This window comes from Oculina patagonica, chromosome 9 (assembly GCF_052425735.1).
Source record: "Oculina patagonica isolate OP01 chromosome 9, crgOcupat, whole genome shotgun sequence".
NCBI lineage: Eukaryota > Metazoa > Cnidaria > Anthozoa > Scleractinia > Oculinidae > Oculina > Oculina patagonica.
The window spans coordinates 22,373,855-22,390,626 of NC_135766.1; the positions used below are offsets into that span (position 1 = coordinate 22,373,855).

The 16,772-nt window shown below is 39.5% G+C and overlaps 2 protein-coding genes and 1 non-coding gene across 3 annotated transcripts; 1 reads left to right on the plus strand and 2 right to left on the minus strand.

Moving 5' to 3' along the window:
* Positions 1 to 1,838: 1,838 nt before the first annotated feature.
* LOC144666923 (thioredoxin domain-containing protein 15-like) lies at positions 1,839 to 2,504 on the minus strand. Its single transcript, XM_078528362.1, has 2 exons — positions 2,398 to 2,504; positions 1,839 to 2,309 (listed from the first exon to the last, which is right to left on the minus strand). Exons 1-2 carry the CDS (start codon positions 2,501 to 2,503, stop codon positions 1,840 to 1,842), a joined length of 576 nt encoding a protein of 191 aa, XP_078384488.1. The 5' UTR covers position 2,504; the 3' UTR covers position 1,839.
* A 203-nt stretch (positions 2,505 to 2,707) lies between these two features.
* On the minus strand, positions 2,708 to 2,780 carry Trnat-ugu (transfer RNA threonine (anticodon UGU)). Its single transcript has one exon. It is a non-coding gene; the product is annotated as a tRNA-Thr (tRNA).
* A 2,461-nt stretch (positions 2,781 to 5,241) lies between these two features.
* LOC144666138 (beta-1,4-galactosyltransferase 5-like) lies at positions 5,242 to 13,704 on the plus strand. The gene is made up of 7 exons (XM_078527499.1): positions 5,242 to 5,758; positions 6,700 to 6,812; positions 7,535 to 7,651; positions 9,395 to 9,582; positions 10,607 to 10,729; positions 11,720 to 11,821; positions 13,198 to 13,704. Exons 1-7 carry the CDS (start codon positions 5,242 to 5,244, stop codon positions 13,319 to 13,321), a joined length of 1,284 nt encoding a protein of 427 aa, XP_078383625.1. The 3' UTR covers positions 13,322 to 13,704.
* The last annotated feature ends 3,068 nt before the right edge of the window (positions 13,705 to 16,772 follow it).

Below are 16,772 nucleotides of genomic sequence, written 5' to 3' on the forward strand. Positions count from 1 at the left end.
CGGAAAGGGGGTTTTCCGTGAACCGTGATCGCCTATTTTTAATTCCCGTGAATCATGAAAGAAATAATTTATTCCCCGTGATCCGTGAACGGAAGTACTCCCGTGATTCGTGAAATAACTAATTTATTTCTCGAGATTCGTGAAAATAGTCTATATTTAGCTCATTGTTCGTGAAATATTTAATGTACATAATAGTAACGCATGCCAGGCATGTCAGAACTCGAAAAGGTTCGCGGAACTTGATATGTCAAGGCCAAGTCTGTCAACAAAATGTCACGCTCGTCACGTACTTCCAAGGCTACCAATCCTAGACATGTCTAGACGTCACATGATTCGTATGAATAACTACACCGCTGGAGATGTAATGATATTATGTCATTTAAAATAAGGCGAGCGAAAGTGTAATTACGGACAGCGAGGTCAGCGAGGGAAGTGTTTTGCAAGTTTTGGAAGGTGTTGTTTTTTATGTGAATCCAACGACATCTTCCAGCGCAAATAATTCGTTCATTGGCAACAAAGAGCGTGTGCGATGATGACAATGTGCTGACCTTTCTCCGTGGCGTACAGACCAGTAGGGGTCGAATGGTTAGAGTTGTCCGGCCACAGACGTGAACAGTTTATTGTGTTATGAGACCTATGCATCCTCGTACCCAGGGTCTTCGTTCCCTTTGACCAACTTCAAGCCTGCGCAGAAGGGACGAAGACTCGAGGCACGAGAATGAGACCTATGAAACTACTGGCAAAGATATTGTCCCTCGCATATGCAGTACATCAAAACATTTCAAGTAATAAAGTGTAATCAGTCCAGTTCGTGTACACTATGGCATTCAGTTGTAAATTTAGTTTTTTAGAGCGTAAAAACAAATTATTTCATGTGTATGCAATAATTCAAACGGTCGAAACGTCAGTTTCATAGTTCATACGCGTGGAAATAAAATCAAACGCTGAATTGTGCGTTATTCGTGAAAAGTCTTTTTTAATTCTCATGAACCGTGAATTGTCGATTTTAATTCCCGTGAACCGTGCACGACACCCCCCCTTTCCGACACTCATGCAAGCCTTATCGTGACAGAGGTAAACTGCTTAGCAGTGACAACCAGAAATATGTATGCATTCGCAGACTGATACTGCTGTGGTTGACACATTTTTCACATTCTGATTGTTCTTGGTGGAAAAACAAATTTTCAACTTCCAGTTTTGAATGGCCCAGTGTTATAAACATGGCATGCATGCATGATACACAATCTGCTGGTCACTGTCAAGATTAGGGTTGCAGGCCTCTCTTGGGCCTGCAAGACTTAAGGCACATTTACATGACAGAGGAAATTGGGTACAGATCCATCAGAAAATTTGTGCGGACCAGACCACTTTTGTAGAGAAACAGTCAGATCAAGACAAAATGGGACCATAGGTGCCTATGGCCCCATTTTGATTTGACTTTTTCAGGGCTGTGCTCTAAGGGTGCCCGGGTGCCTCAGGCGACTAACTTTTGTCTTTGGGCGACCAGATAATCTTATTTCTTTCAGATAAGCTTTATGCTGGGCACTCTGGATCTCATAGTTTGGAACCTTTGGGCTCCTTGTAATTTTTCTTAGAGCACAGCCTTGTTTTTCTCTACAAAAGTGGTCAGGTCCGCTTCAATTTTTTGATGGGTCTGTACCCAAATTTTTCTGTCATGGCCAAAGCAGTTAGTTACCCTATATTCTGGTTATTTAGACAAATATATAAAGTTACCGCTGGATATAAGCCCTTTCCCGGCCCATGCAACTTTTTCATGCAGAGATTTTACTTGAAATGATCCAAGGGTGATTCGATCTGCACATAAACCAAAATGGGAACTCACCTATGTTGCTTGTAAGCATCTATCGCCAGGATAGGCAGATTATTATACACTCTGCCTAAAGCATTGTACATTGGGGCTAGTTTAGCACAAAATGGACAATATTGTGTGAAAAACAACACAACGGCACAGGCATCAGTCTCGTTGTCCGTTGTTGTGTTAATCCATTTGAGCAATTCCTCAGAATTAACGATGAGTACTTTCTGTGGGAGGGAGTCGTTGTTCTGTGAATTGTTCCTTCCCTTGCAGAACCATTTTGGCAAGCCAGATTTTGAACTGGTGGCGTTTACAACTTCAAGCTCTGTATTTTTCGTGGAATTTTCAATTTGAGAAGAATTAGAAAGAGTTCCATTTACTTCTACAATGTCCGGTTCATTTACTGTTGCATTGGTAACATTAAATGCTTCCACGATGGTGTCATTTACTTCTGCTGGGACATTTTTCTCTTCGACAGAATTGTCGACTGCATCTGAAAAATATTACGGCAAAATTTTACCAGATTTTTCACCAAAATCTCTTACAGCATCGCAAAAAACCTTCATCAGTTAACCTGTTACCTTTTACTTTATCAGCTTCTGGCAAATTTTCTGTTTCTTCGGCCAAGGAACACACACAAAAGACCATAAATATACAAAATATCCAAACCACAAATCTGTCCGCCATGTTTTCTTTGAACTCTTTGACGAGCATGCCCAGTGCGAATATTGCTGGCCAGAACTTGGAGAAAATTCGATTTGAAAATTTTTCCTTACGAGAAATTGAGGGGACATTGTTACAGTTTTAAAATTTATAAAAGGAAAAGAAATTGAAAAATAAAAAGCAAAAAAAACATATATAGTGACAACCAAAGGGAAAAAATTTTTTATCAGCCCCCTGAGAGATTTGAACTCTCGACCCCTGGTTTACAAGACCAGTGCTCTAACCACTGAGCTAAGGAGGCATTCACACTCACCACAGAAATTTTTAGCTAATTTATTGTGAATGTTTTGGGAACGAGGCTACCTCCTTTGGTATTGCATTATGGGTATACTAATGCCTCTTTTTGTCACTTGGCGAATTATCATTAGAAGCACCGAAATAGTATATAATTTCAAACGTGTCTTTTCCGAAATTACAGCTGGTCCGAATTATGTCCAAAATTACAAGAAATTCGTCTGATAATTCTTATGCAAAAAAAATTGGTCCGAAATCTGGAGCCCGTTACTACCGAAAGGTAGTGAGTAGCTATGCCAGTTGGTTGGTTCAAAAACCACATTTTTCGACATCTTATGTTAGGGGTCCGGATATGTTATATTGAAGGCAAAATCCTCTGTATTTCTTGCATGTGTGCCTTTAGTTCTACCACACTCTAGCCTGTGTACAGCGGGACGGCTGTACACAGGCTACCACACTCTTACGTTTTTTCGTTATTAAATAACGAGGCCCAATTAGGGGGGATCCGAGTATCCCGTATCCCATTAAATTTTGGCCTAAATATCCCGTATCTTTTCTTAATATCCCGTATCCCTATAATTTTTCCCTGAAATATCCCGTATCCCTATAATTTTTTCCCCAAATATCCCGTATCCCTAAAACCCCTATTGGGGCCTCAATAACAATGTTGAGGCTGTGACCAAAATCACGATTTCTAACAAGCCAACGACATTTTTATTTGATTTTTTTCTCGCTTTTGCGTTGAGCTATAAGGAAAATACAGTACTCGGATGCTCTACTCCTTTCTAACAAGAAGAAAATTAACATTAGAAATATCTCAGTAACTATACAAGGTTCAACTGAGTTTAAATACTCATTTGTCATAGTCACAACCTGAATTTTTAAAAGTAAACGTGTATAAAACAATTTTAAACATGTGTAGAACTTACTTTATATGAGGCTCGTCATTAAAATGTGAACCGCATTCGTTCTCGATACAGCCTAAGCCCGAAAATTAGACCTTGTCCTATAAAAGAAAGTGTTTTTTCATAACCGAAATCACTACACAAGTATACGAACAAAAGCCAAACGTAAAATTTTCACTTAAAGTCAAAAATAAAATAGTTTAGTTGGGAAAATAATGCTCAGTTAAGCAAGATTGATTTTTAACAAGAAATAGCTTATGAAAACTGTTTCGCAAGAAAAGACGTTACACAGCTTCTAGATATCAAAATTTTCTGGTGGCATGCCCCCCCCCCCCCTAGCATGTCTTTGCCTCGTCTATGCCAAAGGTCTGGCTACAGCCCAGTTTATAATGCATTATAGACTTCTGTTGCTAAAGATTCTTGATTTACTTACGAAAAACATAGAGCTAGAGTAGCCTGTTCCAGCCCAAGCGTACTGTCAGTTAGGAAACGGTGCGAAAAACGGGAACGACGCGGGGAACGACGACTAACGACCCACGAACCCTAGTATTATTTGTTGTTGTTATTGTTTTGTTGTTGTTTACGTAGACTTGCCCCAAGTCGCTCGTTTTTTCTTTGAAATCAAGCGCAAAAGACCACTTGAGTAAAATCGCCTTTGAAATCTGCTAGAAAGATCGCGCGGGATTTATTTCTGTGAACGCGCGCGCGAAGGAAAACAAATGACACTTGCCGAGGAATGGCTCGGATCGCGGAACAGGAGGCTCGGAATTGTTTACGCTGCTCCCCAATTGACCAATCGCCTGGAACAGGCTATACCTTAAGGTTACTATTTTTTAAGCGGCTACTAATTTTAGCGATTGTTTCAGAGCAAGATTTAGCGACTAGTTTAATTTAGCGATTTTCCAAAGTAAAAAAGTAAGTGATATTGTGTAAACCTGTTTTTATTGAATATATAGCTTAGAAGATGGAAATAAATGTCCAGTTAAAGAACAAACTCACTTGAAATTGAACGAACATTTGCATTGCCAGAAAGAGCAAAGTTACCGGTATGTATTTTTAAAAGAATTTTTCAAGTCGACTTGATTTTTTATACACTTCCAAGAAGTTTTTATTTTTTTATTTTGTATTTTTATTTCGTGGCGCACCTGAAAACTAGCTGTTAAGCTAAGTGTTGCTGACCACGTTAAATAAAGATTGTATTGTATTGTATTGACTTTGCTTATTTTGTTTCCTTTTTGGGGTGGGAGGGAAGGTACTTAAATTTAGGGAGTATTAAATTTAATCGAGAAATGTTTTTCTGCGAGTACTAAATTTAGCCGATTTTTGCCCAACTCGCTAAAATTAGTAGTCGTTAACAATAGTAATCTACATTAGTTAAAATAAGTTATTTCTTATAAATATGCCAACCTATGGCCATTTCGGAAACTGCCCGCATAATTTAGTTTATTTACACATTCTTTTCAGAGAGAAGACGTTGCTATGAATCAAACATTGTCTACAGTATTCAAATTTCTCGCCAAAGACCTCATAGAAAACTCTTACGAATTTAATTTAGCTTAAAACATGTCTTCACTTAAAGTTTTTTATGGACTACTGTTATCAGGACTTGTTTTATATTTTCTGCTGTACAGCTTCTTGGTGAGGAAGTTACCAGCTTTACCTGTGGTGAAAATTTATTTTGAAGATGAAACGACCGAAAGTGGTCTCCATTTACAACAATACTTTTCACACGAGACTTCGCTTAATATAAAAGCTGGTGAAATAGCGGATGGCAAGCGCTTCTCTTCTTCAGAGAAGGAACTTGAAATTTCTGCGAGAGAAGAAGAAGAAAAGTTGAACGAAATTACAAGCGAAAAGGAACAGGGTGCTGTAAAAAAGGGTATCTTACTCTCATTTCTTGAAGGACTTGGAATGCCCGCAAACCAAAACAACGAACAAGAATCTGTTGCGGATATTTCAACGAATGCGCCGCCAAGAGTAAACCCGAATGGAGCTTTATTGCCGAAATTAATGAAGAAACTGGACGAAGATTTTAATCTTGAAATCGATAAACCGTGCCCTACAAGTCACTTCAATGAAGGTAAGTTCCACTCCATGTTTGTTTACACTTTTTACAAAACGCGCACAATTAAAACGCTTGTTCAATGCTACTGTGCTTTATGTTTCAGAACCGTTTCAGTCGACGCGTTTCCCTTAAGAACTCGCGCTAAATAAAATAATGATGTTTGCAGTCTATTTTTATGCATGAACAATGAACCTACTTTCGGTTTATACCATTTATGCAAACTATTTGCTTTGTTTGCAAAGGAATTCTCCAAACTAACGTAACAAACAGTTAACAATAGCTTGCGAGAAAGTTCTTTTAGGTTTTATCCGTCATCCCTAACTGACCCTAACTGAAGGCTGGTTTTCACTAGCAACGTACGGAGTCTGCGGGAGTCGGAGTCGTTATTAAGCCAGGAGCTAGGAGCCGATTCCGTCGAGCTTATGACCTCGCTAGCCCAGCCTGCGTCGCAGACGAACTAAAACCCTGGACACGTCCGCCTGCATGCAACGCAGGCTAGACCTCGCTTTAATACGACTACGATTTTCGATTTTCACTAGGTCGCCGCGCGCTTACGACTCCAATTACAACTCCGACTACGTTGTCAGTGGAAAGCAGTCTTTACGACAGCCTTAACAGTCTCCAGGCTAACTTCAAGACGACGAATAATCGACGAATGAAAGTTTGGAAAACTGTCAATAATCATGCGTATGGAAGGTTTTTCTTCTTTCAAAATCTCGTACCGGTGTCTTTGTACCCTCTGGCAAACGGTTGGGAAGCAAACGACCCCCCCGTACCCAGAGTCTTCATTTGTGTTCGGTTTTCCCGAATTCAACTTCTCCACCCTTTGTAACTAGCCAACTGGTCAGCCTCCTGCCAGTTGCAATTTTTAACAAGTTTATGTGCGATTAACAATATTTCTTTATTCATTTACAGCGTAAAATAAAGTGTTTTATTTTTATTTACTTTCCTTTCAGTTGGTTTGCTAGAAGTTGACGATAACACAGTGTTCCTTGACGATGTGGAACGTGAGCTTAACTTTGTTAAAAAAGGTGGCCAATGGAAACCTGACTGCGTGCCAAGAACAAAGGTTTGGACAATTACAAGACGTGAAATAAATACTTTTGACATTATCCCATCCTCAGACACCAGGTTGACAGTTATTGTGGCGAAAAACTTTCGTCGGTACGATTTCTGCCCGGTTTATTCCTTCGTTTCGCCCCACTAACTGCTCCTGCCGTCTCCGACGATATGATTACATTATCCCAGTTGTCAGAAGCGGATCTAGGGGGAGGATGCAGGGGAGTGCACCCCCCACCCTTGAGATGACCGGCGGCTTTCTAACTTATTATTCTGCAAAAAAAGTCAGTTACGCGATTCCTTAGTGGTACACTCCCTTAAAAGGAAAATCCTGGAGTTGCCCTTGGTTGTTTGCATCACATGATCAATACAAACTGCACGAGAGAAAGTTTGTTCAAAGGGATTCTCATTAAATGAGAGGGACCCTCGCTAAATAAACAACTTAAAAATGTTAACTTAACGCTTCAACTTTAAGTTTTTTATTCTCACTGTTATTTTTCTTGTTTGTTAGGCTTTTTTCAAGCTGTTTTGTCCCTCGTGTACTGTACCTGTAATTGTTTCTCGCTTAGTAATTACTGCCACATAAATTATTATATGAATTCCTTGATATATAAACCTTTTATTTTTGTAACATCCTTCAACTGACGATGGATAATAAGATATCCGAAAAATGTTTTCAAAATTTAAAACGATCGTTATATTTCTGAGATTTTTTTAAAAAATCTCTTTTAGGTGGCCATAGTTGTTCCTTTTAGAGATCGTCACGAGCACCTTTACATTTTCTTGAGACACATGCATCAACTGCTAAGATGGCAGATGTTAGAATACAGAATCTTTATCGTAGAACAGGTAAGACGGGTATATTAAAGCAGGAAAAACGAGTATATAACACCAGTATATATTAGTCAAGCATTTGAAAGCTGAGATTTCAGCCTGGATGAACTTGTAAGTGACTTGTGCATGCTTTATTTTGTGCTTAATTGTTTCGTTAGCTACTTGTAGGCACTTTGTGCTATGTTTGATTATTACGTTAGTGACTTGTGCTCACTTCGTTTTGTGTTTGATTATTACGTTAGTGACTTGTGTGCGCTGTGTTTTGTGTTTGATTATTACGTTAGTGGGTTGTGCGTGCTTTGTTTTGTGTTTGACTATTACGTTAGTGACTTGTGCGCGCTTTGTTTTGTGTTTGATTATTACGTTAGTAACTTGTGAGCGCTTTGTTTTGTGTTTGATAATTACGTTAATAACTTGTGCGCAATTTGTTTTGTGTTTGATTATTACGTTAGTGACTTGTGCGCACTTTGTTTTGTGTTTGATTATTACGTTAGTGACTTGTGCGTTCTTTGTTTTGTGTTTGATTATTACGTTAATAACTTGTGCGCAATTTGTTTTGTGTTTGATTATTACGTTAGTGACTTGTGTGCGCTGTGTTTTGTGTTTGATTATTACGTTAGTGGGTTGTGCGTGCTTTGTTTTGTGTTTGACTATTACGTTAGTGACTTGTGCACGCTTTGTTTTGTGTTTGATTATTACGTTAGTAACTTGTGAGCGCTTTTTTTTGTGTTTGATAATTGTATTAATAACTTGTGCGCAATTTATTTTGTGTTTGATTATTACGTTAGTGACTTGTGCGTGCTTTGTTTTGTGTTTGACTATTACGTTAGTGACTTGTGTACTTTGTTTTGTGTCTGATTATTACGTCAATGACTTGTGCGTGCTTTGTTTTGTGTCTGATTATTACGTTAGTGACTTGTCTGCGCTGTACGTGTTTTGTGTTTGATTATTACGTTAGTGGGTTGTGCGTGCTTTGTTTTGTGTTTGACTATTACGTTAGTGACTTGTGTACTTTGTTTTGTGTCTGATTATTACGTTAATGACTTGTGCGCGCGTTGTTTTGTGTTTGATTATTACGTTAGTGACTTGTGCGCACTTTGTCTTGTGTTTGATTATTACGTTAGTGGGTTGTGCGTGCTTTGTTTTGTGTTTGACTATTACGTTAGTGACTTGTGTACTTTGTTTTGTGTCTGATTATTACGTTAATGACTTGTGCGCGCGTTGTTTTGCGTTTGATTATTACGTTAATGACTTGTGCGCGCGTTGTTTTATGTTTGATTATTACGTTAGTGACTTGTGCGCGCGTTGTTTTATGTTTGATTATTACGTCAATGACTTGTGCGCGCGTTGTTTTGCGTTTGATTATTACGTAAGTGACTTGTGCGCGCGTTGTTTTGTGTTTGATTATTACGTTAGTGACTTGCGTGCGCTTTTTATGTGTCTGATTAGTACGTTAGTGATTGTGTATCGCGCCAGCCTTCATTTGTAAATTTGGCAATCTAGAAATAATAAATATACAGTAAATCCTGCCCTTTATACGCTTGGTGTAATGTTTAGGTTGTGGGAACTTCATGAACATTTATTTTAACAATCTTAATTGATTTTCTTAGTGACGTTAATTTCCATTTAATCCAGAAGTGTGTTTCTTCCGACGAAGGGCTAACCTTGGACACATCAGCTTTCAGAATTCATTTCGGCGGTTTTTTCCCTATACATCCTTTAGATAAGAATCAACTCAGTTGTTTTTTTTTTTTTCAGGCCGACGACGAACGCTTTAATCGAGGAATGCTAATGAACGTTGGTTTCAGCGAAGCAATGAAGGCGGATAATTTCACTTGTGTAGTATTTCATGATGTGGATCTCATACCAGAAGACGCTAGGAACGACTACGGATGTCCTTCCTCGCCTCGCCACATGTCTACTGCTGTTAATGAAATGGATTACAAGTTAGTTCTCCTAATTTAATATTATATGTTTCTTTCAAATTCGATTCTAATAAATTGATGGTGCGCATTCTCATCAGGTGCAGAAAGCGCGTTGTTCTAACTCCGTTTCAAGCGGTATGGGTTGGAGCGCTAGGCGAGCTCACTGTGTTGTGTTCTTTGGCACGACACATAATTTTCAAATTATCACGTTCTACCTTCCCTCCAGAAGTATAAGGCCCCGTCCACACTGACCCGGGTAAATTTGAAAACGCATCTTTTTTTCTCCGGTTAGGCCAACCGTCCACACTGAAACGGCGTTTTCGGGCACCGAAAACGGAGCTTTTCAAAAACGCCCACCAATGAGCGTTTGGACTTGGAGCGTGAAATAGTGTATTTTTATATTTTATTGTAAATAGTTTTAGAGGGCCACTGGTTTGTTAGTATTTTTTATGTTATTTTAGTGCTACCCTCGTTAAATAAAGACTTTACTTTTACTTTTACTTACTAATGAAGCGTATCGTTTTCAAATTTACCCGGGTTAATGTGGACGGAAAACATTTTACGCGGCGTTTTCAAATTTCTCCGTTTTCAAATTTACCCGGGTCGGTGTGGACGGGGCCTAAAAATCCAATACTTGCGTATTGTTCAGGAAACCTATCAGAAATGCGAGTAGCTATTTAATAGCTTTGAAATCGGGGAGTAGTAAGTTTATCCAGCTTTCTTATAAACAAAAGTCGCTTAATAAATCTGTCTTATTATCCAGGCTCAGTGATCGGGACCATAACTATTAGAATACAAGTCTTGTTTTGTTTTGGACGGACGTCTGTGCACTCGATCCGTACTGTGAAGAGTGGGTCGAAATCATTGTAGAACGACCCTTGAGCTTGATTTGATTTGATAGGGCGGTGCATTGCAAGTTTTCTCATTTGCTTTTCATGGTGAACTGGTCTGAACTCAAAACCGCATTTCGAGTTCACATGAGTGATATCTGGGATGCCAGGTAAAATATGTTTTAAAACTCATTTTGTTTCTTTCCCTTGCTTAGGTTAATGTACAAGACGTTGTTCGGAGGAGTCGAGGGTTTCTGGAGCGAGCATTACCGTCAAGTTAATGGCTTTCCAAATCGTTTCTGGGGCTGGGGAGGTGAAGACGATGACTTGTATGTCAGGTTTGTAACAAGAAAAGCGTGTTCACAAACTGTACGTTACATGCGTCTGGATTTGCACAGCATTGTGTGTTTAGACAAATTGTGTGATTAGACAAACTTGGTTTGTATGTGTGCTGGACTCCGGATCGAGCGGTCCGGGATCATCCCCTGACAAGACTGAATTGAACTGATTTTTTTCTCGGATTTTTATTGGGTAGCTTACTCAGCTATTGTCCCCGAGCATTCCCATCCCAACCTTGACATTACTTCAGGCAAAGACCAGACCACAACACCGGGAACTTTGTGCCCTAATCTTTGCGATAAGTGTGAGGGCATAACGCTGAAGATGCAGGAGACGGGGGCCACGGTTTTTTGTCCTTACCTGGGAAGACTAGGACATCTGACCATTTGCAGATGTCATTGCAAAGGCAGCATGTTCTCCTCGGTTATTTTAAGACCCTGAGTATTGGTCCGGTCTGGGAGTCGAACCTGAGACCTCCCGCACGACAGTCAAGAGCTCTACCAACTGAGCTAACCGGTCGGCAGCGGCTGGAATCACTGTGTTGTGCTCGTGGAGAAGACACTAAACTCTCACAGCGCCTCTCTCCACCCAGGTGTAGAATGTGTTACTGGCAAATTTAATGCTGGGGATAACCATGCGATGGACAAGAATCCCACCCAGGGGGGGGGGGGGGGAGTAGGAATACTTCTAGTCGCTACATAATGGGCCACTAGGCTCGAAAGCTGACCTTCGTTCAGCCCAACAGTATTTATCTCAACTAAATATTTTGAACAGACTAGCGATATTGTGGAACGCTGGCAGAATCACTTTAAAATTTAACAGAGCTTTTTAAAAAATAAAGATTTGAAAGTTGGGTCTAATTTCACGTCATGTCATGTTATAGGGTCATTGCTTTCGTTATTTGTTTTATTTTTCTCTCAGCCATTGCTGTAAGACTTTATGAGAGCTGCTACATTTCTTAGATATATTTGGTTTCTCTTGCATGAAAGGGTCAGAGAGAAACGCCTGGGCCTCACTCGCCCCGCGCAGATGATTGGTCGATATACAATGTTAAGTCATTCACATCAAGATGACGACAAAAATCCTGAAAGGTAAGGCCCGGTTCAGACGCCGATCTTTTCATGAGCCGAACTTAATTCCTTGAATTAAGTACATGAAAAGATCGGCGTCTGAATCAAATTAGAACGCCCATTTCAATTTGGAACGGCTCACCCGTTCTTTCCGCCTGGCTTGGCCGAGAATTTCGCCTGTGGAACGCCTTTGGAACGACTTTGATTCAGACGCCGTACTTTTCATGTGCCGATCCTAATTCATAAATTATCATAATGTATTTTGACTAGTTTTTTTGGAACTGTATTAGGAACGGCCTCGGAACGGCCAAAAAGTACGGCGTCTGAATCAAGAGGCGTACTTTTGTCAATTTGGGTCGGTCCAGATTCGAATTGAGTTCGGCTCATGAAAAGTACGGCGTCTGAACCGGGCCTAACATAAGTTATACGTTACATATCCGAAATCGTTTTCTAAGTTAAAAAACGTGAAAGGAATGCCCTATTTCCTCTATGAGACATGCCTGGATTGCCTGCATGGAATTATGGTAGTTGTTTCAAATTTGCCAAGTCTTAGACAAGGTTTTGTTGAATATAGTCTGCGTAGCTGACGGTTTTGTTGAGGTTAACGCACGCGCGAGCAAGGGGCAAGGTCACAACAATGCATGTCTCAGAGAAGGCATTACGTGGGCTGTGATTGGTCAGTTCGAGTTCGTTATTAAGGCGTCCTAGTGCATTGTTGTATTGTTGCATTGCTCGCGGGACGTTTTGAGAACACGAGAAAAGTGCATTAAAATTCAATAAAATACGCACGTTACGTAGAATTGTGCTTCACGAGGACTTACTCGGACCAGCCAATCTTTGAAAAATTTCTAAAAGTCGATGAAGTACGTGGCCTACGTCTTTTGCTTGGTATCCTCGAGTTAAAACACACGGCCTACGTCACAAGTTTGAGCGCGCGCAATTCTGTTTAGAGCAATTTTTAATCGAGGGTCGTAAAAACAAAACCAAAGTAATCACTTTCATTGGCAAATCAAAAACGGCACAACCAATCCAGTGAACCAATCAAACCTCTAAGCACATACATGGAGCCGACGTGCGCGGGAAAACGTGTGTGAGTGGGTCACTATTGGTTTTGGTTTTACTTCTGATTGGTCAAGAAAGTGATACGAAGTTTAAACCAATCACTACTGACATTGTAGTGCAAAATCAAAGCAAACGCGAATTACTCGATACTTATTAAGTGAAAACTGCTCTATAACTGGATTAGGCAAATTTTCACCTCCGAGGTGTCGTTTATATTTAGTAGAGGAAAAAACTGTAATAAACCAGCGAGTTGTCATCCTGATTTTACGACAGTGAGTAAAGATAATTATTATTTTAAACTTTGACCGGAGATCATTTCCATTCTTTTCTTACAGGTTTGAAGAACTTCGTAGAAGCGAAGCATACATTGATATGGACGGCTTAAACACGCTTACATATAATGTGTTGGAGTACCAGGAGAAGCCGCTGTACACATTAATATCCGCATCTCTGAGATAATGCAGTTATCACACACTCTCCTCCGCAGAGGCTTCTTCGCGCGTTCAATGAAGCGCGGCGAGATTGAGGAGAAGCGAGAAGAGAGGTATCAAAGCTGTCACCAAAACAATTTTTAAAATGTGCGAGAATTTTGTAAGAAAAAGCTACATACATACAGCGGCTAAACTATAATGCGACGAGAGAGTACTTCTGTAAGTTTGTTGCTTTTTTTGCATGCTAGGCAGACAAACGTTTTCAGTAAATTTCACAAATAATGGCTTGAAACTACATGAAGAAAATGTTGCATTAAGCAGCGCCAGTTTTCATAAGGACTGTTCATGCGTAGATCTTTTAACTAGCCATTTTAATTTAAAAATTGTAATAAATAAAATACATAAACATTCCAAGCCAAGTGTGGTCGTGACCGTTGCTAAGCAAAAAGCTTGACGTAATTCCTTGCTGGTAGGGTGTGTCGGCGTTACATCCGATCTCAATGTACCTTGTTCACGATAGTCGCCATGACTATTTTCATGTTGAGGTCGTAACCCCACTGAGAAGTTGTTAGTGCTTGTCTTGTTACTCGGTAGTGTGATATTGCCTTTTTCAACAGGTGTTAATGCTGGGATAACCCTGCGATGTAGGGGGGCGGGGTGGCCTAATGGTTAGTGCACTGGACACCGGATCGAGCGGTCCGGTTGTTGTGTTCTTGGGCAAGACAACTTTACTCTCATATTGCCTCTTTTCACCCAGCTGTATAAATGGGTACTGGCGAATATAATGCTGGTGGTAAACCTGCGATGGACTAGCATCCCATTCATGGGGGAGAATAGAAATACTCCTAGACGCTTCGTGCTACTGAAACCGGGATAAGTTCTGGCCTGTTGGGCCACTAGGCTCGAACGCAGATCTTACCTTCCCTATTTCGTTAATTTAGAGCTCTAAACTTCACACTTGCAGAGCAAAAGTCTTTTATAGGTAAAATCACGACCACATAACCAGCAAGGATGATTTCCGAGCATTGTAGATGCCACTTTTATACAAATTGAGATAAACTTAAAAAAGTCGGGCCAACATTTTTCAAGTTTACCCAAATGCAATCCGTTTTTTATTAATCTTCTCGAATTTTGCCCATCCATGCCCCTTTTTGGCCTTTCTGTGTTTCTTTTGAGTTCTTCTACAGTTTTTAGCCATTATTGTGATATTTCAGTTAATATCATAGGTGACAAATTACTCCTTAATTTTGGCGCGAAATTTTAACGATGTTTTAAAGCTTAAACTTTGAACATTTTCGCTTGAATTCCATCTTAGCCGTCTAGCCTTGGCCATGTAATAAAACTTTTGATGATATTTTATATTTCAAAACGTCAAAACGACTTCTAGACTTAAGCCAATTACATAAATCGCATCGAGCGGATTTTTGAGCGTTTTACACGCCTGACGGGCACCGTTTTCAGTTCATTCAAGACGAACTACGGTCATAATGACAGTTTGACAGTTGATTCATCTTCGAAACGTTTTGTCAACAGCAAAAAGGAATCTCTAAAAGGTTTTCTTTTAACTTTTCAAAGCTCGGAGTTCGCGATGCAATATACCAGTCAAAAACCTACGATTGCAAGCGTAATTTGTCACCTGTGGTATTAAAATGTAATCAAATGGTATACTCTTGAAATTAGGAAATAATTTCACTTGCATTTTGTCAAAATGCTAATAATTTCATTTTGACAAAACGCGCGTGAAATTATTTCCTAATTTCACTCGTCACCATTTGATTACCAATACTACAGTTGAATCCCGATAACTCGAACCCTCAGTAACTCGAACTCCCGCTAACTCGAACCTTTTTCGATTCCCCTTCAGGTCATTTTCTTGCTAATTTTACTCTCGATAACTCGAACTCCCGATATCTCGAACCTTTTTCGATTTCCCTTGAATGTTCGAGTTATCGGGATTCGACTGTAATTCTATTACCAGTTGGTCAGTGCCGAAATTGCCTAAAATTGCGTGACATAGCCCCTTTAATGATACGAAAACTGGGACGAGCCCCGGCCTGATGTCACTAAACTCGAACGCAGACTTTTCAACACGTACTGCGTGTGTACTGGACAGCAATGAATGACAAAGACAATGTTTTAAATAAAATTTCGTATTTTTTACTTCATTATTTGAAATTATTTTGCTATAATGATGTTAACACCTACATTGTTGTCTCATTGGCGAGATAGTAAATTGTAAATTATATACCACCCGGTGAAATACGAGCTCAGGTATCATACATCTAACCTGAATACCGTGTTTATATACCGGGAAATAATTAATGTCATGCGATACAAAATAACCAATTCGCTGTTTTCACCGTTCCCATAATACATCTTGTTTACCCCCCAAAATTTTTGCATAAGCATTGTTTTCAATTTCTCCTGGGATTTACAATGACGTACAATCGTCCCAAGAGAAATTGAAAACAATGCTTATGCAAAAATTTTGGGGGAGTAAACAAGATGTATTATGGGATCGTGAAAAAAGCGAATTAAGTGTTGAAAAGAGATTCTTAGTACCAACAAAAAAACTGAACTGTTAAATTCGTTCAATGATTTGATAAGTTCAGTGGATTGTTCGTGTCCTTTGTGATTGATCAAGGTGATAACTTTCGTTCTGGTTTTACGACACTCATTCGAAAATCGCTCTATTGACTAAATTACGGTATTTTAAATCTACACGTTATTTAAGTTTCTCCTGGATATAATTGTCTAGGCTCTTTATTGTCGAAAAAACGAAGTGTTAAAGGCAAAGCGAGCGAGCGACCTTGATTTTTTGTTTGTCCTTTCTTTGTGTTCATTTCAAGTTTCTAGGCTCTTCACTGTGGGAAAAACGTAGTGAAAAAGGTATAAAGCGAGCGAGTTCAACAGTCGTTCTTTTTTTGGTTTCTCTGTTCTTTCTTTGTTTTTATTTCAAGCTTAGAGCCTGGAACACATTATCACCGGATACAAACGAAATGTAATGAAAAATGAAATGAAAAATACAATGAAAATCCCATAGTTTCATAATTTACTAAAATAAATAAGTCTGTTCTGATGAAACCAACATACATAATTTCAAAGTAATGAATCCTCGAAAGTAGTAGGCGGTCAAAGGTATCGACATTTTCTTTTGAAAGAAATAGTGTTGTAGTGCCAAATAAATGGTGTAAATAACATGTACGAGTACAAAACAAGCATACCAAAGGAACTTAAGTACTTTAATCTTTCCATCAGAGTAAGTTTTGATTGCTGATTATTGCACAAAGCGGCCTCTTATTAGTGATGCCCCTCCCCTACTTTTGATCCCCCACTCCCCCCTCTTCCCCCCCCCACCTCCCCCATAAGTAGTTGCAGCAGCTTGCTAAACAAGGGGAAAATCTGTCGGTTCTCTGTACATTTTTCTCTTCGCATGCTGTTGAACAGTTCCATGAGCAGTGTTTCATAAGCCCATGCAC